This window comes from Calonectris borealis, chromosome 11 (assembly GCF_964195595.1).
Source record: "Calonectris borealis chromosome 11, bCalBor7.hap1.2, whole genome shotgun sequence".
NCBI classification, from domain to species: Eukaryota; Metazoa; Chordata; class Aves; order Procellariiformes; family Procellariidae; genus Calonectris; species Calonectris borealis.
In genome coordinates this window covers 12,414,740-12,440,986 of record NC_134322.1, presented here as the reverse complement: position 1 = coordinate 12,440,986, position 26,247 = coordinate 12,414,740, and the positions used below count along the sequence as shown (strand labels likewise).

General features: G+C 39.3%; 1 protein-coding gene across 1 annotated transcript in view; it reads right to left on the bottom strand.

Annotated features, from left to right (window-relative positions):
* FBN1 (fibrillin 1) overlaps window positions 1–26,247 on the bottom strand; it is a 158,424-nt gene that overhangs the window by 81,904 nt on the left and 50,273 nt on the right. Inside the window, exons 6-12 of the mRNA XM_075160043.1 lie at window positions 21,404–21,601; window positions 17,979–18,104; window positions 12,250–12,375; window positions 8,215–8,373; window positions 4,689–4,847; window positions 3,231–3,371; window positions 2,304–2,423 (exon numbers count right to left, since the gene is read on the bottom strand). Coding sequence (XP_075016144.1) covers window positions 2,304–2,423; window positions 3,231–3,371; window positions 4,689–4,847; window positions 8,215–8,373; window positions 12,250–12,375; window positions 17,979–18,104; window positions 21,404–21,601 — 1,029 coding nt within the window. The remainder of the gene's footprint in view (window positions 1–2,303; window positions 2,424–3,230; window positions 3,372–4,688; window positions 4,848–8,214; window positions 8,374–12,249; window positions 12,376–17,978; window positions 18,105–21,403; window positions 21,602–26,247) is intronic.

The window sequence follows — 26,247 nt, the reverse complement described above, 5'->3', positions numbered from 1 at the left end:
ATCTGATGCCATCTAAATCATGGTGCAGAAAATTAACACAAAATCTCGTTGTTCCTTTCACACACACAGGTGACTGGGGCCCCACCACTAGTTTCTGTTACATTTCTAATTTTCACATTATGAAACATCATTGTGGATTTTTTTTTCCCCTCTCAGAGAAACTTGCAAAAATCAAAGCTCCCCTCCCACTGAAATGTCCGTAATTGCTGCCACCTCCATGTAAGTTCTGACCTCCTCCTCTCAGAAATGTCAGGTAAGCACTTAGCTATTAAAGCTTTGACTCCCATACATTCATAGCTAATCATCATAAAATTTCCCTTTTTTCTGAGGTCCATTTTACATCCTCTCTTCTGCAATTGAAAAGCATTTTTTGTTCTGATCGCTAATCATAATGTGAAAACCTTATTCATCTATGTTTCCAATTAACATACTCATTCAGCCAAACTCCTATTAGAATTATACGGGATCCTAGTAACAGCTGAATCAGTAGCTTGCAATACAGACTGCAATGTTTAATCAGTCACCTATCAGACTCATCATGCAGAAGAAAACCCTCCCCTGGCAAGGAATAAACACCTGGTCATTATGGAAACTTCATTTTTCAAGAATGGACATAAGGAAAACATTTGCAAAAGCGTATCAGCACAGACACATTCATGTATGCAAAAAATAAAACCTCAACATACAAAGTAGTCATGCGAAGTAATTTTACAGCAAATGCTGATTTTGGCAGGCACCAGTGCTATATGCATATTTAGCCAAATGCACCCCACTAGCCTTTTTCTTTTCCCTAAACTGGTCCTAAAAATTCCTTCAGAAAACAAAGATTCTGCACATCATAGCATTTTCTGAACTGCCTATCAAGCAAGCACAGTTCCCATAGACTGCAAAGGAACTGCTAAGTGACCACACTTTAATGCCATTAAGCTACTGGGCTTCTGACAACCATGTGTTTGTGTAATGAATCAGTCAAATTAAAAGCGTGTGACAAAAATGACTCATGAGTAAATTCATCACCGCTGAGACTCCACTTCAGCACTCCTTCACCACTAGTCAGCTGAACTGATGCTTCTGCAACATGGCTGTTTGGCAGCAATTAGGTCAAATAATCCCAGCAACATGCAGCAGTGGTGCTGGCTCTGCCTGTCCTCCTGGATTGAAGTAAGTTTCTGTACCACAAATACCTTTCTGATTCACAAAGGGAAGGAAAAAAAAAATCACACACTAATACAGTTAGCTTTCTTCTGGTTTTTTAGAAACTCTCTGCTTCAGAATGAGCGCACGCTCAAGGAACCCTCTTCTTAGCGCAGAAAGCAAAATATGAAGACAAGCTGGGACTCTGAGCATTCTAACATCCTGTTTCATTTAGATGCTTCATTTCTTATGGAATATCAAAGTAGTCATTCATTCTCCTGCCAGAAGTCTCTCATTATGACTCAACTATAAAGGACTGCAGCCACCTTTACAGTCAAATTCCCACCCCAGGACAGTTTGGGAGCCACAGAACCCTGAGAGAGGGCTGACCCCTGAGGAGCTGCACGTTCTCCACTCCCGTAGGAAGACAGGATGAAGATCATCAGGACTATTGTTGAGCCTGGTCTTCAAAACACCAATAATGGGGATTCTACAGCTTCCCCAACCAGACTTTCCCAGTGCTTCAGTACTTTTCCATACTTTATTTAAGTTTTCATTGCTCTAATTTATGTTGATTTCTTTCTCTGACAGTGGGCAGGGACAACACATGGGCACAGTACTCTTACATTTACCCACTGGAAGACTTATCTTTCCCCCCACCTCTCTTAGTCTTTTAGCAGTCTTTTATAGGTAAAGGGTTGCCCCAAAGAAGGGATGTTTAATTGTCCTTGAGATCCTCAAGAAGCAAAAGAAAAAAATGTCGCAATAATGAAAGAGAGGGAGGGAAAGAGAGGGAGGGAAAGAGAGGGAGGGAAAGAGAGGGAGGGAAAGAGAGGGAGGGAAAGAGAGGGAGGGAAAGAGAGGGAGGGAAAGAGAGGGAGGGAAAGAGAGGGAGGGAAAGAGAGGGAGGGAAAGATGTGTCTTCCACTTCAAAGCCACAAATGGTGCCAAAATACTTTTAGCACAAGACAAAATGTCTTTCTTCATAACCCAGTCTGTGAACAGCCAGCTCAGGCAGGTTAATCATTTTTACTGCCATATCTGATTTTTTTTTTTTTTTTTTCAAAAAAACCTTATATTTAACACATCTGTTAAATTTTGCTTAAAAGCTATTTTCCCTCCTGGTATGTATACAATACTACAGATATGGCTGTAAAACCATAACTTACCTCGGCACTCTGTTCTAGTTGGTGTGCTCTGATATCCTATACGACACTGGCATATGTAGGATCCCTGGGTGTTCACACAGTCTCCACTGATGCATGGATTCTTCTCACATTCATCAACATCTGCAAAATACAGACAATATATTTTTATTAAGACATTTGTTGAAAGGTATTCGAGTCTGTAGGGGTATTTTATTGTTTTGTAGTTGGAGAAATAGTGTGCTTCAATCTGAAAGGAAAGGGGACACTACTAAATTCCCAGTAAAAGGATCCCATGTTCTAAGCTAAGCAGGAGCTGGGAAAAAGGAGTACTTAACAAGACAAGGTATTGCATGTGTGAGAGGTAGAAGCCTTAATCCCACATCTCCACATTCCCAGCCCCACTGGAGACACAGATTTTGACAGAAGCAAAATCTTGCATGTAAGAGACAGCTAATTCTTGCTCCTATCATCAAGCTCTGGCTGAGTTCCAAAACTAAAGGGCTCAAGAGCCCAACAAGATACTCCTGATGAGCTGAAAGAGGACTTGTAAATCTTACTAAGCCAGAGATCATGACTACTGTGGGGTTTTTTTTAAGCAATAGGTCATTTGCATACTCAAAGAGCTGGTAGCCTTTTAAAGAGGTCATTTTCAATCACTAATAAACACACTATAGTCACAGGTTAGTAAAATAAGAAATCCTTACTTCTGTATAATTTTGTGGCAAGTTACAAGATTTGTTAAATACTGTCTTAAAGGCAAACCTGCTGTAAAAATAAGTTTGCAGTTGAAAGCAATTAGTTCTGTTTGGTTTTCTTTTTTCCTTCTTTTTTTTTGAAGGGGGGGTTGTTTTATTTGAGAACTCAAGAGTTATTACATTATGTGGAAAACAATTTTTTTTTCTTTAAAACGAAATTCCCCTCTCTGATTTGCAGCAGAAAACCACATACCAATGCATTCCCCTCTAACATCCAGTTGGAATCCTTTGTTGCACTCGCAGCGGTAGCTCCCAGGAGTGGGAATACAGCGCCCATTAAGACAGAGATGTCGGAACAGTTGGCAATAGTCAGTGAAGTTCACCGGCAAGATCACTGAAATAACAGAGTTGGAAAAGTATTTTAATAGGTCATCATAATAATTTTTGGTAATCCACAACTTGTGCAGCATTTTCCATTAAAAGTCAACAATTACCTTGCATCACAATGTGAATTACATAGCAAAATCAGCATTGGGAGAGAGAAAATGGCACTTTGACTCCTAGAGATTTGTCTGAAAACAGCTAGCAACCACTGATTTTTTCATTGTGGCAATCCTGTTTGCCTCTTTTGCAGGGCAAAAGAGGACCGAGTCTGCTCATATCTAGCGGTCAAGTGGGTACGTGGCACTGTAGGGACTCTATTAAAAGCCTACAGTAGCAAAGAGCAGGCAGATTGGTTCAGTTATCTCCCTTTTCATAGACAGCAGAGGGAGAGGAAGGCAGGGATAACCCTGGAAGGTATGCCTATATGGTCTTTGGCAGGCAGACACGAGCTGGCTCTGTCTGTGCTCCCAGCTGACCAAGAAGCTGTGCGGCTACGTCAGTGCAGTGTCAGGCCTGAGTTAACATACTTTGCCTCTTAGGCTTATTAGCTCAGCTTGGTGCTGAACCAAGACTAAATAGTTTCAGCTGGTGCCAGTGCAAGCAGAGCCTGCTTGCATCTGCACAGAGCATGGGCAAAATGAGCTTGTGTTTACTTGCAAAAGAGTATGTGGCTATGCCAAATGATTTCAGGTGGCACAGCCTACCGCAGACTATATGGGCATGTAGTAAATTTCCTGAGGAAGGGACAGAATAAGGAATGTATTGGTATTCTGCTCTGGCTTCCTCCTTGCTCTAAAGAAACCTAACCTATCCACGTGTATCACTGACAAAGTTCTTTCTTCGCATTGGGTCAGCCTCAGTGTCCAGCAGACTATTTATCGGTACATTTACTACCTGGCCAAGCAAGAGTGAGGAAAACAACCTGAAAGAAGCTTGCTTTCTCCCATCCAAGCTCTTTAATGTAAGTAACTATCACAACCTAGTCAAAGAGCTATTCATGTTCCTCAATGTTGACATGCAGCAAAGCTCACAATAGCCTTAAAACAACAGTAATGTAACTACTACAATACACAGGCCTTAGCACAGACAGCGAGGATGTAATTTTTGAATCCTGTCTTAACAGGGAAAACACTACCAACGAGGTACACTTGCTGTAAGTTACATGGTAACCAGGCTATTATCAGAAGGATATCCAGAGACTGTATGTCCACCTAAAGAAAGCAAAAGATACCAACAACTGAAGGGATCACATTGTTCCTGAGAAACACATGTTTTTAAAGAAGCTAAATGCAAATGGTGCAGGGAAAGGTTATTATTTCTTTCTTACCATGAGGTGGTGGAGCGCGAGATGGATAGACAATTTCTGGTTGTTGAGGAGGGTAAACGCCAGGAAGGAGTGGTGGAGGGATCACGTCAGGACGGCCTGGAGGAATGTCAGGTCTTGCTGGCAGCAGAGCAGCTACTGTGCACAATTTGCGATACTCATCTGAAACATGAAAACATGAATGCTGTTTTAGACTCTTGTAGCCTTTCCATTTAATCCAACTCTCCTCCTTTTCGCAGTGTTTCAGATTAGCAATAACAAACCTTAAATAATCTGGAAAATTTGAGCCTATATGTTTTCTTCATAGTAACAAGCTTTGTTCTGTGAATTGAGTCATTAATCCATAGGAGGATATCAATACTACTTGTCAGAACACTGCTAGAAAAAAGATAACATAACTGACATTCTGGATATGAAATTGAACAGTGAGGCAGGGACCTGATCTTAATCTACTTAGTCTTCTTTCAGGCAAAATCTTTGATGAACTCAGTGGGAAGTTTACCTAAAGGAGGACTTTTGGACTTGATCCCCAGTTAATTTAATACAAAGCTTGCCACAGAGTTAGAAAAATACTGAACAGGGAAAAAAGTCCCGTTTCAACTGGATTTCTTAAAAGTTAACCTCCTAAAACAAAGAAATATAAATATAAGCAATGAGGCAAAACCAATTAGAGAACGAATACACTAACACTATTTCCCTGTGAAAATGAAGTTTGCCAATAAAAGCAGAAACCAAATGAGGTGCAGTCTAAGGAGCATGGTCAAAGCGAAACCGAGTCAGATCCACACCGAGTTCAATCTTCCCCAGACGATGGGAAAATGATCTATTTTGCTGTAAGCACAGTCTATGCTGAGTGTTATGCATTCTCCTATTGTTTATCTCTATTAGTGGCATCTGCCCTACTGCCCCACTTTTCCTCCTGCCTCCGACTCTTTGTCTTTGGGAAGTGTGGGTTTGGAACTTGCGATCCAAGGAATGCATGCAGAGTATCACAATTAAAGACCACATTTCCAGCTGACCTAATTCATGTCCACAATTTGTGTGTACACAAGTAACTATTTGTGCAGCCGGTATCTTTGAACTTCAAAATTTTAAAGTTTATGGTGCAACAGGTGAGAGGAATTATATAATGAAAACAAAATGCTACAGAGATGCATGAATTCCTGAAACAATATAAAAAATGAGAACTGAAAAATAAATTCAGTGTTGGGAGAACTAAGCTGGATATTTCAGCCTTCAACACTTTCATCTCACTTCTATTTCCACCTGTAAAACACATTAGAAGCTCTTCCTGAATCACAGAGGATTTGTTAAATAAACATGGTAGCCTAAAGTTCTGCTTTTCCCGATTATGATCTTTGCATTTATTTTAATGCTGTTAGGTGATCAGTTTGTTTCATGTGTCACTGCATTTCTCTCTATTGTTCCTTAGAGTGATTTTAATCTTTAAATCATTCCCAAGAAGATTTTATTGTATTATTTATTGTATTTTGTTTATTTGTTTTTTTCGTAGCTTTCTATTTTGCCTATTCACATTAAGCTGAATCTACTCTCAATCAATGGTCTACCTGTGACAAAACAGAGACATTCAGAAGAAACAACGTCTATGTATGCACATACACAAATCCCAATATGCAAATGTTTGCTAACTATGGTGGTTTTAATAGTCAATTCTCTACAACCCACTGATCAGTCTTTGTGAAAGAAATAATACTGTATTTCTTTTTTACTCTAGATTGGTAATACCCAATTATCCAAAGCCAATCCACCAGGAGCCTAGGCCTTCCCTGGAAAGAGAAGTCATGGCCTTGGGGCTGCCCATCGGTTGAATGGAATTAGCACACATGAAGGGACTGCTGACGTGAGAATTGAACACACACACGGCTGCATGCCTGAGATACCACTTTTAAAGTATTTATAGCGTCAATGGTAAACCCTGTCATTCCACATAAACAATTATTGCTGTGTTAGGCAAAGAAATACAGTGCAAGCCTTTTTTATTGCAACTTTAATCTCCATGTATAATTTCCAGCAATAAACAGCCTATTTTATAGTAACATCTGGGTCTGCTGCCCACATTGAAAATGCAACCACTTGGTTACATTATGCATCTAGTGGTCCACTTTATATTGCAGTAAATTTCCATTTCAGAGTTAGAGAAACTTTGGGCCACTGACAGCTCTAAATTCCTCATCTTGCTTTCTCGGGATACATTAAGGAATAACTGAACTTGATTAAATAATGACAGCAATACCTTACATACATGTAAGGCCTTTCAAAGAATTTTAAAGTATTTTTAGAAAGAGTAATTTATAGTCTCAATTTATATACCAAGTCAGGGAAAAAAAAAAAAAAAGAAAAAAAAAGTGGCATGTAACCAATGATCTGGAAGACCTTGCATGGATTTATGAGTGAAGGAAGTCCTGGGTTCTAGGTCCTTCCCCACCACGTCTCAGTCTGCGGCCTTGGCCAAATTACCTCACTTTTCCACCCAGTTTATTCACCAGTTAAATATGAATAATTAGAAAGTATGTAAAGAAAACAGGGACTGTGTTAAGATTGAAAGCTTTCTCCTTGTCTTCCTATTTCAGATGAGCATCAATAGATTACACTATTTTGTTAGCATTATTCTAGTCAGTCTTGGACATTTAACATGTTTAAATATTATTAATGAGATAGTGACAGAATTAGGAAGAGTCTTCCAAGAGTTCTGATCATAGATCTCTGCTCCAGTATTACGCAGTTTCACTCAAAGGATTAAAAATAAGAATAATAAACACTCCCATACATGACCTCTGACAATTTCTTCGGAGTTACACTCTATAGTGTTACAATCCCCATTCCTCCCTAAACTCTACACTTCCCTTGAGCTCCTCCCATCAACCCTTAAGCTTCTTGTATTCTTTTTTTCTAAAGCATTTCATTAGGTCTCCAGTCCTAAACAATCTAAAACCCACTTTCTTCCACTCCATCACACTTACTTTCACAATCTGCTCGCCATCTTCTCTAAATTCAAATCTCACATTATCTGGGGATCTCAATACACAGGGAGGTGATAAAGTACAGCATATTTTGGTAGCAGACAGAAATCATGCTCTGTGTCAAACTTCAGGAAATAAATGGCATCTCAGAAAGCTAGACATAAGAGGAAGGAAATCCCAGTTTTCCAATGCGAATGAAACTGTAGAGGGAATAGGGATCTATTAGAAGGCTCTGTAGGAAGTAACTTGAGCCTGAAGAGGATGTTGAAAACAAAATCTGAATCAGGTAAGGTCGGATACAAAACATTAATTAGCAACAGATAAAATCCTTTGTTTATGTCTGCTTGCCCTAGCCTCCTGGGGGTCCTGAGCAACGTGCCATAGGAGGTTCTGCTTTGAGCAGGGGGGTTGGACTATACGATCTCCCAAGGTGCCCTCCAGCCTCAACCATTCTGTGTGGTTCTTTAATGAAAACATTAGTGATAAAAGAAAATCACTGCCTAATGCAGTGTTCAACTATGCTCAGAAGAATACAGGTGAATTCATACCAGTGGATCTGATTGGGCACATCTCGGGAGCGGTGGCTGCCCCAGAAGACCAGCATCGGCCGCTGTCACAGCAACACTGCATTTTGGACAAAGGCTGGGGGAGCTGGTTGCCGCAGCGCCCATTGGCCAGAGAAGAGAAGCAGTATCCAGGACGCACATCTACCGAGAGAAAGAAGTGGATATGTAATCATCAGTCCAGTGAGGAATGTGACTTTCACAAAAGGGAAAGGTCCCATTTTTCTTGGTTGATTACATTATCGATGACACAGCACTTGCAACATTACAACAACCAGAAAACAAAAGGCAGAAAACCAGAAAAATCTAGATAATATTTGGGCTGCTTTGGATTCAGGTGTAACACCTCCTGTGAGAAAGCTGAAGTGAAATATGGAACAGCAATGAATTAATGGAGGCAAAAATAGAATAGAAATGTGTATTCAGTATATAATAAAATACTTTGGGGGCTTCTGTACCCCCAAAGAAAAATTGCAGTGTTGTCTCTATTAAAGATAGTACCAGATCAATTCTGTTTAAGCTTTGATTTGAAAGCCGCTGATGTACAATAAACGCACAGCATTGCAGCTCTCAAAGCATTAATTCATTTTTCATTAGTCACGGCTTCCCCAGCTGAAGTATGTAGTGATTTGACAAGATATAGGCTTGCAGGCAAGAAAGAGCAACACAGCTTTAACCAGTGCCATCACATTGTTTATGGGGATGTGCTGGCTTCCTGTCTGAGAAGGGCAAGCACGTGCTGTACAAAGAACGTCCTGTACCCAGATACACTCAGCTCTAACAACATTGCACAGAGATCCCCCAGCTTAGAGAAGGGAAAGAAAATGTGGATGGGAGCAAAATTAATAAAAAAAAAAAATCTTGTGATACAATTTGAAGCTCTGAGCAATTGTTTCACAATATGTCACATCATGTCAAACTCAATATAAGCTGTGGTGCGATTTGATGCTGCATGATAAACCAGACCAAGTTTGTTTCTAAAATATATGAACATTTGCTATCAAAATGTAGAGCAAAAAGTTGCAGATATAACCTTGCAACAGCAGGCACCATTCCCTAAAGAAACAGTATCTATCTCATTTATCCACGGCATGGTGGATTCATCTGTCTAGTAATTGTGCTTTCCAGAGTTTACTAGCTATTCTAACGGATGTAAAAAAAAGAAGGGAAGTTTCTTATTATTTTGAGGAAACTGATATATACTGATATGTTGGGAGAGTCTGTGATGGTTCTGTCTTTTATTAGCTGGAACCCTGAACACGGATATTATTGGCAGTACAGCTAAAAGAGTCAGTTGGCCTTTGCCTCCAAACTTTAGTTAGTTCACTCGTATAATCACATAATGGAAATCTGAAATGGACTAAAAAAAAAAAAAAAATCTACTCAGTTCAATTACTGGTCCTCCATTTTCTTCTGGTACCCAACTGAACTGCCAAACACATACACTCCTTAATCTACTATTTTAAAAGTCAAATAAAGCTCTGATGCAAACTGTTCCTCACTGCATCTGTTATAATTTTGGTCTTCATATGGAGTGGAGAGATATTCAGATGCTTGGTGTGATGGTGGCGTGGATGATAAGGAAGTCAGTCCTCTAACAGACCCTATTATCATCCTCTGTAATTCATCCTTCTCTGTTTTGGTCAGTACCAAGTTTTGAAACATTTAAAAGTAGTGATGGCCAGAAGTGGAAAAAGCATCTACATGGGATCTGTGGAACCACACAATGTGCCATAAAAAGGTAAACACACAGCAAACATCTTTGCCTACCTACAGGTGTAAAAGCTTATCCAAAAGCCACATAATTTTCAGAAAAAGACAGTAAGTTTTCTGAGAAAAATGCCAAATCTTTCCATATTCCTAATCAGAAGTGATTCTTTCTTTCCTCTTTCATTTTCTGTTCCAAATGGTAAAACACACAAATAAGGAAACAACTTTTTTACTGTTTCAGCTTTTCATATTTTAGTATTTTTCACTTTAAAAATACAGTATTTTGAAAAGGCAAAAAATCACCATGAAAATAGCTTTCAAGAAAAATGTGCCTCTTCAAAAAAAAGAAAAAAAAGAAAAAAAAAGAAAAAGGCATCAAAAAGTAACACTGACCAAACAAATTTATGCCAGCTGGAAGTATGGGCTGGCAGCTTTCTTCATAGCACTCTTCATGTACTTGGGTTGAGATGTCCTGCTCTTGTTTCTGCTCTTCAGCTCTAGGAGATATTATCTTTGCTTTGTCTATTCTAATTTTTAAGGTTTGTAATAATGGAACTCCCGGTTCCTCCTTTGGATGTTTGGCTCCAGTGCTGCTCAGTTTGAGACCCATAAGGGATAAATTTCTCAGAAGCACTTCCTCATCTCTAACAGAATAGACACGTTCAGCTAACACTTTTCACTTAAGACAGGCATGTTGTAATTAAATCAAGATTACATGTTTTGCCCAGCTCGAATACAGATTTGGGCTCTGTCCTTGTTACTATGGCAAGTATGCAGTCTGCATATTAGACATGAATCCAAAATATCTGCAGATAATTAATAGTGCTTCCCATTTAGCACGTTTTGCCTTGGACACAAAGCCAAATTTTTAATGATGGCTGGCATATTACTTAACACAGCCTGTCATCATTTAAATACCCAATTCTTTAGCTGAACTATTTCAGCCCACAAATACAGTGGGTAAAAAAGACTGGAAAACTGCAGGAATATAACATGGGTGTGAATGTTGGGCAGTCCTGACTGAGCAATGACTATAAAAAGTAAAAACCAAATGGAAGTTGTGCACCTCTAGAAATTTTTTGTTACAGAAAGGTGAATCTCCTTCATAAATATTAAGTATAAGCAGCAATCAGTGATTTCATGATCCATAGTCATTTAGGAGCTATTAATCTGAAGCAATAAAAGCAGCTCCAACTGGCATTTTACATGTACAGTATGGATCCAATCTACCAAAATGCTGTTCTTGATAATGGAAGAAATATCGTCCATTTCTCACAATCTGCAGAAATAGAATGGCAGCATTCAAAATTAATCATAACCCAGGCTACTTCCAGAACTTTTGGGGAAGTTATTATCATTTGGTACTTTTGGTCTGTGAAGTTATTTTTTTTCAACTTTTTCCCAAATGATTTTCTACCAAAGGTACTAAACACAGGGTGCTCTCTTGAACCCCAGTGCTGGCACTGTGTATAAGCCTTTAAATAAACAAGCCAAAACTGAGGAAATAAACCTTTCATTTAATACTCAAATGACAATAATTGCTCAAAATTCAGCACTGGCAGTGAAAAAAGAAATTACTGCATAAAAATGAGAAAAAAAAAAATTTGAATACTTGACCTGCCTCAGAGCAGGCTGTAAGCTTTCCAGAAGCAATAAGTGCTAACACTACTTTTTCATGGCTTTGGCACTGCAGTGGCAGTGATTCAATTCACACAGTCCTTTGGTTCCTGGTCTGGCCTTTGGAAGACAGGTTCTGCTCTGCCCCAGTGAAAGCCTGAAAGAACAGCACTGCCAAATCATCAACATCATGAAAGCAGATACAAATGTCCCACACCCAGCTTATCATATTACTTCCTTTAATGAAAATTATCTGCATTAAGGTCATAACACTTGGAATGAGGAAAAAAAAGCTGTTTGGGGTGATTACCTTCTTTCTCAAGTATATTTGCTTTTCTAAATGACTACTGAATATAACATGGACTAAATCAAAGACAAACATGAGAGCAAGAATATCAAGGAGATGTGTTAAGCAAGTTCTGCCTATCTTAAGGCAACAAATATGGCATAACAGAAAAACTGTAGTAAGAAAAATAAAAGGGAAGGTCACAACAAAGAGGGAAAGAGGAAACGCATCCTGCAAATGGAAAACTCATTTCAGAATACATATAGAGGCACATGATGTACTTCTATATAAAAGAAGGATTTCAAGATCACGAGTTGAAATACGTTTCTGGTACACTGTTACCCATTTTAGATATTCATGAATGTCCATGACACCTACTGTCTTATTATTTACAGGATTCTACTCACCTACGCACTTTAAGCCATCAGGAGCTGTATAAAACCCTGGAGGACACTTGCAGAAGTAACTGCTAACTGTGTTTGAACACTCTCCTCCATCACAGATTCCAGGAATGGTGCTGCATTCATCAATATCTTCAAGGCAAAAAGAGAAGCAGGGGAAGGTTAGCTAAATTAGCTCTGGCACAAGAACAGGTATTTTATAATTAGTATTAATGATCAAATTCAGTGTGGTCTGAGACCTCTCCTAACTTATGTACTAGAGGCATAATCAGCAGTTTTGAATCAGGATCTTTTGCTAGGCATCTTATAAACACAAGTGAAACAGAACCTAAGAAAATATTGTATCTGTAAATTGCAAAAAGCCAGAGAGTTTGTTTTACTGCTTAATAATGATGGATGAAAATCTTAAACTGCAGAGGGGATTTACTAACTGCAAGTAAACCACAACCCCTCCAGTTTGAATTCTGCACACTAGAATTAAGAAAACTGTCATGGGACCTGTAATGACCATAGCAATTAGGAGCTTAACCGTTATGTCTCAGGGTATCTCCAGCAGCACAGCGTCTCCTGGCACCATACTGAGGCAATAGGTCAATACTGACTCAAAGGAAGCAAAGCACCTACTTAATTGCCCATCCTTCTTACTGCACCTGGGTTTTTCTTGGAAACCCCCCATATAAAAGCATTGAGCAGATAGGCACTGTTTAACTAATACAATCTGACAGGATTATAGCACAAAGCAGGATGACTGCAGGCAACAAAAATTACCTTTCCTGGCTTTCTCCACTAAGTCAGTGTTCTGAACTTTCAACAGATTTCTAGACAGTAACTGAAATATCTACTCACAGAAGTCAGGCAATGTCCATAATTCCCCTTAGATTTTGTCAGCGATTTTAAAATAAAAGTCCAGATCATTACTTTCTTCACTAATGAATCTCAATCCACAGACTAAATCATCATCATAGATCCTATGCAGAAAAATTTTCAAAGTCTGCAGAAAAAAACCTAACAAATACCTTCTTATACCTGATCATAGCTGCATACGTAAACAGAGGGAACTTGTAAGGGTTTCTTCCACAGCTAGAAGTTTATGTTATCTACAGTCATGTGAATAACAACCTACGACAGCCCCAGTTGCTCCTTGATTACCATCAGTAGCCCGCCTGTGATGTGTAGTTACTTTCCCCCTGGTTTCCAGTGACTGTCTTAACAATGCAGCTGTATCTACTTAGCACTGCCCTCATCTTCTAGGAACCTGGAGACCAGCTGAGCTTAATAACAGCTCACTTTTTTTCCATGGTACCTACAAGAAGAATCAGCAAAGCAGAGCAGAAAGGGAGGTTATTCTCTAGCGTGATCAATGAAAACTGCCTGTCACAGCCATCTACAATCACCCAGTTGCTCTCCCGACAGGGAGAATCCAGCCAGAAATAATGGCATCACAGGACTCTATCCAACCTCTCCTCCAGAGATCTACAAACAGATAGACACATGGCTGTAATAATGATTTCACCAACCACAAAAATTTCTGAGATGAAATACTGCAACACCACCCAACACGCCAAGGCAAGGAGTGAATAATATCATAGTCATTAAAAACGATTGGAGGAATTTAAATGGAACGCCTAAATTGGAATTTGGCCCCAACAGATGGGGGAACACCCACAGTCCCACAGGACCGTTAATGAGCGTTTTAGCAAGTAGAGAGGATCTCTGTTGTACCTCTCCTGTGAAGACGGTAATACAAAAATTCAGTAATATAAAAAATTATCAATTCCTCTTCCCCTAGGTAAAGCATTGGATGCTCCGATACCTTTGTGGGCCCTTGCCTTTGCAGGAAAGGAGTGGAGGGGCTGGGTGGCATACAGACAGCCTTGCAGGCTGACCCATCCTAAGCGGTGCAGGGCCTCGGGCCCCCTGTGCACACATTCCTCCCCAGCATCTTGCTAGCTGTCGTGATGTGGGTCGCATTCCTCGCTTGGGTGTGTGAGAGGGGTGTGACTTTTTGTTCAGTGCTACTTCGAGGGTGTTGCCAAAGCCCCAAGTCCGAGTGCCCTGGGAGCACTGCTAAGAGACTTCTGGCTTCTGCTCCAGGATTATACTCCACAGGAGTCCCAAAAGTCTCAGTGACAAAAAATGTGGAAATTGAATTTTGGTCTGAATAAAGCCCTTAATTAACAGAGAAAAATGCAGTCGTAAATGGATCAGATTCAAGCATTTTCTGACTCAAATTCACCAACGTTTATTTTAAAGTCAGTGTTGCCACTGTTTATATAGAGTCCGACCTTTTTAAAAGCAAAATCATCACTCTTTATTTTAGGGTTGAGCCTAACCCAAACAGTATTTCACTATTTATATTAGTGTTGACATTCATATAAGCAACATTGTCATTGTTAAGTATGTGAGTTTTAGAAAGGTAAGTATACTCGATGTACTCGCAGACATAAATGTCACTCCAGGAAAAATTACTCCCCCCCAAATAAAAGTATTTACCTCAGCATTAATGCAACTGGAAGAGTAATGGTTATATGAAGCAGTAAAATAATGTAATACTTAAAATAGTTTTCCACCAACTATGCTAATAAAGAGAATTTCGGCCAATGCACCTCATTTCCCATCTTGTTGCATTGTCTCACTGTACCAGATCATTTCTGTCATTAATTTAATGGGGACCCACTGAAAAAACAGTGCTGGTAATTCAGCAGGTAGCTCCCAGTTCTACTACATCAGTGCTCAAGGACACACTACAGCTGCTAGAAGTCCTACTTGCTGGATAGGAAGTTAAACCAAGCACATGATCAGATGTTAACTATTATATATTAGAATTAATTACAGTTAATTACTATACCTTGTCTTATATTGAAGATTTCAACTTAAAACTCAAAGAAATAATTTAAAAAAGCAGAATGGATATTCTGTTGTTACACGACTGTGCTCTTAATAGGATAGGAATCACTACCCTATTTCATGCTGCTGGTATAAGGGTGCTACTTTTAATTCTTTGAATTTTATTAATACCTACACAGCTTTAACTAAAATTGCTTGGTACATGCAATATGAAGATGTACTGAAAGTAAGTCTCTGTCTGCTGAGGTTCAAAAATTTATAGGTATGGAATTGAAGAAAGAAAACTTCATCCTATCTTTGCAGCCAGGTGATCACTCCAAAGGGATTTCACACGATGGGGCAGAAAAGTTGTGGCAGGATTTGTGAATGCACCAAACTATCCCAGGTTCTTGGGTGCAGTCCCTCAACTATTACCAAGCGCAGGCTCTGAAGGTGGTGTTTGTTTGGGTTTTTTGTTCTTTGTTTGGGCTTTTTCGTTTGTTTTTTTTTTTTACATGATCAGCAATCGAAAAATACCATAGAAATGTTTATACAATGCAGCCTATGCAAGCCTACAGTTTCAGTTTTTCAAATACTAATACTTAACAAGGCTCACGTTCAGTCTTCCCTATTCACCATGTTCTTAGTACTTCATCCACAGAAGGAAAAATTTGCAATGTTGTTCTACCCTAAAGGTGGGTTACTTTCTGCCAAAACCATTGCAGTCATTATGAAAAGCAAGCTGTGTACAAACTCTTCTAAAATTGCTTTCCCTAACCTGCAATTAAATTATAAAGTTTTGCTTGAAATAGGGATTTTTCTTTTGAAAGAGTAAGTCATAATGCTTCCAAAGTGACTAAAAAATTGTGAGTGCTTCCTTAAAGGTACCTGATGCAAGAAAGGGTGGTGGATGCACACCTTACTCTTACAGTCACACACCTTTATGATATTGAAAGTTGACACTTGTGGTGGTGTATTCCTTTCCCCCCCTTTTTCCAGGGTCATTCTTTGACCTCAGGAACTCCTGATAAACTTTGGCCCTCTTGTAATGAGTTGGGCAGTGAAGGGTCCCTCAACTGTTCCCAGAACTCTTGCATGGCCAAAGTGAGGAACAGCACTGGCCGTACCAGAACTTTCGTTACCTAACCCAGGTGGGGGACAAAGTTAGGGATAATCCGTCATTCCCTGACACCCCTATCTGAGTTGTAACCGGAGTGGAATGGCACCATTGTTGTTGAAATCCTGGGAATTGTCACGGATGACTAAAGCCAATCATCTGACGAACCTATAAACAGTGATCCTTTGAGCAATCCTGGACTGCAGCAGGCTGCACCCAGAATCTCCCTCTGAGTGGGACGCCTCTCAGAGGTCGTAAACTTCGAGTCTGTGAGATTCGGAGGACCGACAGGACCTGGGCTGAAACACTCCTTGGCCGAGACACTCCTCGGGGCTCAACCCTTCGCCCGTTGAGAAATGCCAAGGCATTTAACGTGAGTATTTCACGAGACTCGAGGGGAATTTTTAACAGGTATACCTTTACAAATTTATCTAGCTTTAGGCCTTTATAAATTTATTTAGCTTTGGGCCCTTACACGTGAATTGATCTAGACCTTTTTGTGTGTGTGTGTGTTTGTGCGTATTGATTTAGATAATCAATAATAAGCATAATCTGTAATCAAGTAAAATTGCTGCTAAACACATATAACCCCTTAGGCATAAACCGTTGTCCAAGTCTGAGACTAGGGGTAGATCCAGCCGCACCTAGACTCCTTTCTAAGAAGGAGTTTAAAGAGCAAGGGGGTCTACTCTGAACCTCATGACTCAATGGAAGGGTCTCCCTTACCCTTTTATCATCAATCTCTGCATAAATCATTCCAACATAATTCTGACACGATTTTCCCTGTGTACACTTGATCCATGTAATAAGTAATAGAGTGAACCTTGCCATTGAATTCTGTTAAGTCACGCTTTTATAAATTTCTATTAAAATCACTTTTGCTGATACCTTTGCCAGTGGTTCTTTAAGTGGCTTCAAAACCACTCATTCGTGACAGCACTCCAAAATCACTAACCACTTATGAAACTTGTCTGCTCAAATTAACTTAATTTTTGTCTAATGACTGAAAGGAGAATCAGTTGTAAAAGTTTAAACATTATCTGGACTTCACTGTAAAGAAGATGAATCAAAACTCTGCAATTGACACATTTTAGTACTACGTTCCTTATGTATCCAAAATTCTCTTAAAGCAAAGGAGACATCTATGCCAGATTATTTTATTATAGAGAGAAAAAATACTATCAAATCACAGTTAAAAACTAGCAAGATTCCATCATCACGCACTACAAATTTCCACACTAATATCTAGCACCTGCTGTACTTCCAAAATAGGATGACCAATAAGGAAAGATAAAATGTTTGTCCTTCCTTAACATCTGCAACTGTAAAGATGAGTTTAGAGCATAGTCCTGCAGTCTTCACTCAGCAATGTCAAACTCCCATTAATGTTAAATACAGTTTACCTGAGTAGGTGGGAATGTGTTGAACCTTCCAGTCATATACACTTTTTGGTTAAAAGATCCACACAGAGACATGTGCCTCAAGCATTTCTGAAGCAACATATTGGTTAAAAAGTATTTTTAGTTTTAATGTTTAATTTGTTTCAGATGTACCTTTAAGTCTGTAAAATGTTATGTGCATAAAAGGCTGGAAAAAGCTGCAGGGCCAATATTTAAGATTCTCTGGTTTAGAAGGAGAAAGGACCATTATTCCTATTTGTTGTGAAGAATGCTATTTGCATATTCAGGGCAAAAGAGACTGGAAAGTTTGTTACAAACTTCTAAACAAAGTTGGCCCCATGAAGAAGACTTTCCCTCCTTTACTTTCAAAAGAAAGTTCTAAAAGTTCTTACCGTCGCATTTTTGTGTCACTTCATTAAATTTGTGTCCAGCTGGGCATTTGCACTCAAAAGATCCAACAGTATTAATGCAATTTCCCCCTTGACAGATCCCAGGGATGGCTTGGCATTCATCCACATCTATCATATAAAAAAGGAAGAAACACTCACTTTTAATTAATTTCTCAAGAACAGCCATAACAATTTGTCTACACAGAAATTAAAGTAAATATGCCTAAATCCATTCTTCACCCATCATAATATTATGATACTTGCTTGTGAAGACAGACACTAATTTTGTAATTACTCTATGCAAAGTATGATTAAGTATAGTACTCTAAATATTTTCTGCAAGAAATCACATGGTTATTATTGTTACAGACATTAAACGTCTAACTGCTATTGCTTTGTTTTTCCAAAACATCTGGGGAATGGTGTGCAGAGAACACAGCCTGCCAAAACCCAGGTTCCTTTAAAGTATCTAAAGCTGGGCACCCAAAATCACGTGCCCCTTTGAAAATCTTGGCAACTCCATACAGTGCATAGCCCACCAGCACAGAGATGCAGGAGCCGCGGAGGAGCAGCGTGCACTGTGCATGGAGAGGCATGGGGAACTGCAGTCATTATTGATGGAAATGATTAACTCGTCACTCCAGTAAGATCAGCACCAATGACTTTAAGCTGTGGTTAGGATTTGACTCAAGAAGTTTCATAGCCATAATTAATGTCTGAGGAGGAGTTATTAATGACCTGCTTAGACATTCATAATTTTGGAAGGGTTTTTTTTCCCCTTTATTTCTCTCTCTTTGCTTTTAATTTTTTCACTCAAGAAAATGAAACAAAGAAGATGATATCACAGGCTAGGTAGGAAGCTCAAAACAAACACTTTCAAGAGGCCCCAGTTTTTGGCCTCATAGCTATTTTAGCACAACAACATGTGTGTCGTCACTTAGCTGCAAGAGTGTTGCTATGGCTTAGTAACAGCTAGAGAAAAGAGACTAAAGGAGGAGGAGAGGCACTGCAACAGGAGACAGCGGAGGCCTGGCTCACTGTCCCCAGGGGCTGTCCTGTGTCTGCTGCTCCCCATCCTTCAGGAGCAAACAGAGCACTCCCCACTCTCCAACCCAAATGCCTGTGCTTCCCCCATCTCCCCAAGGAGTACCAGCTGCTGCTGGTAAAACCCGATTTCTTGAATTCTGGGGCTTCACGCTAGGATCGGTTTCAATGCAGGGACACAAGCTGAAGGAGATGACGCCTTCAAATCTCCCTCTCTAAGTCCCAGAGAGCCAGCTGTGATGTGTCTCGTAGTCTGAAAAGCAAAGTATTATGTCTGTACAAAAGGCCAAGAGGCAATTTCCCTGAGAGCCACAAGTGGGAAGTCTCAGGAACGCCAAGGGGCATATCTGTACCACATCGCAGAGCGTTACGTAAAGTCCCGGGGCCGACTGCACCAGGCCGGGGGCGCAGCAGCAGAGCCGAGCAGTGCTGTGCCTGAGCTAACCGCTGTGCCGGGCGGCACGCAGAACTGGCACAGCCGCAGCACCCTCCACACAGCCACATTGCTGCAGAGACTTGAGCTACAGCGATATGCGGTGCTTTAACAACAGTAATCAGTCAGACTTGATGGCACTGTACTGATTTTAAAAAAAAAAAATATTAAAAAAATAGAAGTCACGCTCCTGAGTCACGATGTCTGTTTCAAAATCCCACCTTTTGGCTTTCATTTTCCTCCTTTGTATCTTTAAAAACCTCAGCTGTGATATTAATTTAACTTTCGGCCAGACAGACAAAGTCAAACTGTAGGCAGCGATATTCTATTTACTTTTTTAAATAAACTTGCCCTCCCCTCCGTTTTATTTTTTCTGACTTCTCCACACAATAATAACGGTTCCTTTTTCTCTCCAGAGAACCTGGATTTTATTTAACCTGCTTTCCTTTATTTAGATTGAATATGGATGTGAAATCCCTGAAATGTCTTCAGTCTGAATGGATGTTATCTGGTTTCAAAAGGACTGGATTTAGTACAATTGCATGAAAAATAAAGCTAATATGTGGTTCCATAGCAGATCTGTTGAAATTATGAACACATTACAAGAGAAGGGAAAACTGGAAAGTACAAGTCAAACATACAGGGCCAAAACTGTGTTGGCACCGCATACAGATTAGCATAAATGTAGCTGCATGCTAAGAAATGTGCAGCAAGCAGAAGTAGCCTTATTCCGAACTGCACAAACCCATTGGAGAGGTCACTGCAGCTTTTCCGTGACAAAACAAGAGGCATATAACTAGGTGTGGCATGAGTTCAGGGGTGTGGGCCCCATATTTATGCACATAAGATTTCAGAAGTGTCCAGAACCTCGATTCACAGATTTCTGCACAATTTAGTTCTGACCTTTACAGTGAGAGGGGGGAACAGAATGGCTGAGGTCAAAATACGTGCACATTATGCAGCACACACAAACATGCCCAACTGGAAGTTCACCATGCCTGTCTGCAGGCACCAACCAGGACTTGGCCTGTGACAGAGGATATCTACATTTTTTAATGCAATGGAATGCCTTGAAGTCCTTTATAGGAATTTCATGATTAAATAAAATTACTCGTAGATTTCTAATCTTTATCTCCCCTATTTTCAAAAATATTGTAACTTATTAGAAAATGTTAGACAGATTGAAATAAACTAGCCCCAAAGATACGGTCCTGGGAATTCATAATCCACATCAGTTTAATACATAGCTGCCCCTGTTAACTTTCTCCTGTTTCCTGCCAGACATCCAGACAATAAAAGAATTTATACAGCTGGAAGTATTAGAATAAAAGCCAAAAGCAGTGTAAGGACTTTCTATGGCAAGGCATGCTCTGAAAGAAGTAAGCAACATCTGGGTGGATTTTACGATTTGAAACAAATGCAAATGCATTTCTAAAATTGTATTAAAATATATAATAGGGCATTTCAAATGGCACGACATGCACTTTTCTCCAGGTCGAAGCAGTGTACCTCAAGAGACAAGACATTCAAGAGGAATCCAAATTCAACAAATTTTAGCTAAAAAATCCCACACCAGATAAATGGAACAGTATTGCCACAGATTGATTTTTGCATGTTTTGAGTGCTTTTTGAAACAGAATAGATTCCTCCAGCGAATGATTGAGTGGTACACTCAGAAAAACACCATTACAGAACCAAGGGAAAGGGCTGCTGGCAGCAAGAAATTCATTAAGATGCTGGCTGCTCTCACATGACCTAAGTTACTAACGTACTCACTTGAACATCAGGCATTCACTGAATCATGAAGTAATGCATCTGACAATGTTTTTCCATTCTTCACACATATAGCTGAGAATGGCTTAGGACAGGTTATTCACAGCAGTGTAACTCAATTAAGATTAATCCAGTAACAATTTCAGCAGCTTTTGGGGAAGCTTTGCTGCTAACTTACCTTGACAGGCCCCAGTTCGAATGTTTGGAATGAAGCCTCGGCGGCAGGGATGCGGCTGGGCCGGACACATTTCACAGGGGTGGCCCCATGCTCTCCCAACTGTTGCACAGCAGAGGGTTTTTGTGCAGACTATTCCACTGAGCTGTCCCTGGCACATCTGGTTGGTTATCAAAGTGAAGCAAGGGCCGGTCCTGTAATCTGTGCCAAAGACAGGAAACCTAATCAGCATCACAATAAAAATATACAACAAAACTCATAATAAGCAAAGCAACAGCACATCTAGGCAAGTCTTCTGCACATAACTTGCCTACCAGCCCAACAATTCTACTTAGCAGTGTTCTGCAGAGGATTTTTCTCAAGTTTTCTTCTCATTCAAATCCACTGAAAATAAGCAGTTCTAAAAATACATTGTGACTATTTTACCAAGAGTATTATACACTTAAGATTCTGCAGGTCCCCTTTGCTGCTTGGTTTAATCTCTAGTAATACTCTTTGGGAGGTCTCTTCATTAGTTTGTTTTAAATATTCAGTGCATTAATTAAAATAATACTGATAAAAGAGTTAGGGTATGTTTATTTCCACAAGTGTTGTTCTCAAATGAGTCTCAAGGGAAGAGAATACAGATTGCAGGAAGTTTTCTGAGGACAGTTTTCACTGTTATTCAGGCATACGCTGTACCAGATATGTGGGTAGGCTTTGCCTACAGCTGAATGGAGGGCATGTGGAACACATCTGCTTTGATTTGTTTATGGTAGGACAGGCCACTTGGCCAACAGACAGAATTAAACTAAGATGTTAATAAAATACTAGTAGGCTTTATTTTGTTCCATTCTCCAAGGGCAACAACCAAACAGTGGTACTGCCAACTCCTGCTGTCTCCTGTACATCCGGGGTGCGCACTCCAGTTAATTCTTCACAAGCGACCCTAAAATGTTTTTCTGTTATGGTGCACCAGGACAGAGTGCAGCATCCTGTAAGCATAGCCACCAAATTATGAACCTGATGTTTGTCTGAACTGAAATAGTTACCAGGTGCCTCAGCCAAGGTCACTAAGTAATCCACACTGCCTTATGGTCATGATATTATAAATTCCTCCAATTTTCATGCCACTTCCAGACTTTGTTAACAATAATGTTTCCCCTAAACCACTGATAAATAGTGTTAAATAGGGCAGAAGTAAGAACGGATGCCTTTCCCATCTGCCCCATCTCCCCACACCAGGTGCAACTTGAAACCCATCATTTAACTAATCTTTATTCCATCCATAGGGATGCTATGTCCATATACTATAATTCTGCTGATTAATCAAGCCGCTCCTTGATAGAATAAATAGAATGGCTTACGGAAGTCCTGTAAGCTATAAATAGTGCTATATTGTTACTATTCATCAATTAAAAATGATCTTCTCACAAAGGAAATCAAGTTAGTTTGAAGACCTATTTCTGATAAACTTGTACTAAATGACACTAAATACCATTTACTCTTCATTAACTATGTATTACATCCTATAATTGCTATTGTATCTTTTGCCTGTTTAACAGACCTATAATCACCCAGATCATCTCTTCTCCTTTTAAAATATTGGAACAATAATAATTTTCTTCCAGACTCTGGAAATTTGTCCTGTATTTCCAGATTTATGGCGAATTAACCTGCATGATATAAGAACCCTTTAGCTAGCTCTTTTCAGTCTCCTTGGTGCTGGACTAGCTGTATAAAAATATGTAAATGCAAGTACTGTTATTTAATGTCATCCTTAAATGCTATCAGACTGCAAATATAAAATTTCTGTCCTATCCCCTCCAAACAGTACAGCTACATTTACTGAACACTTCTCCCTCCTCTTCCCTAGCAATTCTGTGAGCCTCATCATGGAATGATCAGAATCTCCGATAACATCTCGCTTACTCTTGGTTACTTAATTCCTTTTCATCATCTTAACTTTTTTTGGCTTGGTATTTCTCATTGTGTCCCTTCACTTCCCATATTAATTTTCTACACTACAGCTTCTATCAAGTTCTTTTCCCATTTTTAAGCATTTTTGTAATTGCCTTCATTTTCCTCATTAGACAGGCTTGTTTTGCTTTTGTCTTACAAACTTACATTGCCTTCTTTCTCATTTCTCATTGTAGAAATGCAGCTTTGGAAGCATGTAGTACAAAACCAAACATTACCAGCTTTATCTTATTCCTTCAGCACACAAATGAATACAAATAAGTCATGGTCAGTTAAACCTATCAATCAAAAAATTTTAGTTCCAAGATTGATTCTTCATTCTTGAACAAAGTGAGGTCTAAGAGACTTACTGTATGCAAAACTCCCAATATTAGAACTCCTAATATTAAAACAATAGATGACAATTTCTTTAGAAACACCACAGTTTTGTGTCAGCAACAGGAAATATCCAATGTACCTCCTCAGAATGAATTCTCTCATTGTAGATTGTCCCTGTGCGTTTATATATAGACAGTTTAAAAAGGAGTCATTTTGTTCCCTGTCACAGCCTGAAGCATACGTCAGACAGTAGTGAATAACCCATCTTGTATTTTATGGTAGAATATGAATGGATCAGCATTTACGATTGTTTGCTTTCAAGCTATAAATGACTTAGCAGTGGCTAATATGACTTAGAAATATGGTGAACCCGATGAAGTTAACTTTATAATCATGCAAATCTTTCCACAAGGTTTCAGTAACAAGAAGTAGGTCAAATACGCACTCAAAACCAAGCAAATCCAGCTCCTATTTGTTATTATCCAAGTTCATAACATTTTAGTATGGAGAATTATAGACTTTATTTTCCCCTAATCCTTTGCCTTGATAAATTTTATTCTTAGTACTCAGTTTTCTGCTGAGTACAGCTTTCCTTCTATTTTCTCAAACACAATTTCACCTTTACACAAGTAAGATTTTCTTTTGCGTTCTTCATGGAAAATTCTAAAGGTCAGAAAATGCATAGAAAAAGATCATTTGGATATACACACCAACCTATGGCCACCAAGAACACACTTCAAGTCCATTTTTCTTATACAGAGGCTTAATAAAAAGAGCTCTAAAATTAATGCATTCTTAATAGTGAGTTTAATATTTTTTGACACGTTACAAGGTGAAGGCCTACGAGAAGGAAAAGGAAATGGGATTCCACTAACACGATGGCAAAAAGAAAAGAGAATGTAAAGAGATTTCCTTGAGTTACACCATTTTCCTTGAAGTTGTTTGGTTTTATGAATTATGCTGATTTCAGAAGACGCAGTAAACCCTAAGGTCTATGCTACAAGGCACTGACTTGGGATATTTAGCTTAAAACCCCAATCTTTATTTTGTAACAACGTATACGTTCGTGTCATTTGTGATTACACAAACTACTTCAATGAGTAAAGCTCAAACACAAGGTTCCAAGTGATCAGTCAGGAGCTGAAAAGAGAGCAAGGGGAAAAATATAGCCAGAAAAGCTATTGCACAATTTGCTTGGGTTTTTTTTCCAGAGGTAATTTCATTTTAACTAAAGAATGTTGAGACTTGAAATTATTTTAGTAAAATTATTTTTTAAACATATGCAACTGATAATTCAAATGTTTTAAGTCACTTCTAATGCAAATTTCAGCACGTGCAAGCAGCCTTCAGTAAGGCATTAGTCACGGTTATCTAACAACTTTATCTGCTTCTTCACATACTTCTTAAGCTATTTTGATAAGGAATAATTCCACAGGGAGCCTCAGACAACTGAGAAGATAGCAGAAACTGTAAAACCACATTAAGTTCATATACCATCAAAAGAGCAAGAGGGCAATAGAATGAGGCTGGTTTACACCATGCAAGAATCCAGCTTATTAAGTCTGCAGGAAAGAATCAAGCTGCATTTTGATCTAGAGCTCGTTCCTGTTTCAGCCACAATCATCAAATAATTTTAGTTATCTTCTCAAAAGATCCTTTATGTTCCTAAAAGCACCAGAGAGGCTGCTGAAATATGTAGTACTGGCAGGCTTTGATCAAAACGAAGCACAGCAATAAATAACGATAATTGTTCCAAGTAATGCTGGACAGCACCAAAGAGACTCTGAGCACCAATGCAAGACTTTCGACACTAGATACACATCTTAAGCCCTCAGTTCACGTTAACCTCTGTTTGTTTTCAAGCACAATACAGTTTTTAATGTAAAAATACAGTTTAAAAATTTTTTTAACTAATGGAACCCAGATTAAACAATTATGCTAGAGCAAGGATGCTGGATGAAATTCTGGTCACTCTTTCTTCCAAGATTTATTCCTTATAAATCTTCTATAAAGAGTTCTTGATGTTTCAAATTAACAGCCTGATTTTGCAAACTGATAACCACCTGTTAGGGAGGTTGACAGACTCCTTCACCCTTGCTAAAATAAATGGAAACTGAATGGGTGCAAAGGTCAAAGGATGGGACCCTAGCAAGCCAGCATTTATCTTACCATGATCAAGATCTCACTACTGAAAACAGGAAAATGCCATCTCTTGCCATCATAAAGAAATGGATAATGATAAAATGAGCGCTGCTTTTCCAGGTCTCAGCACACAGCACTCCCAGCTCACACAGTACCTTGTGCTGCGCACTGGCTGAGCAGCAAACCCGGAACATTGCTTGGAGGGAGGAAGTATTCCTCCTAGCTGTTAGCACTTCACATGGGTAAATTCTGCATGAACCCCCAAATCCAGCCAAGACTGCTGTGTAACTGAAACCACCCTCGGCAACGCAAATGGGCAACTTTCCCTTTCTTTAGTACGGGGGAAAAGGGAAGGAGAGGAATATTCTGTTATCATACAAAGAATGAAAGAAAGGTCAGAAAGGGCTCTAAGGCAAGTGAAGTGTCTT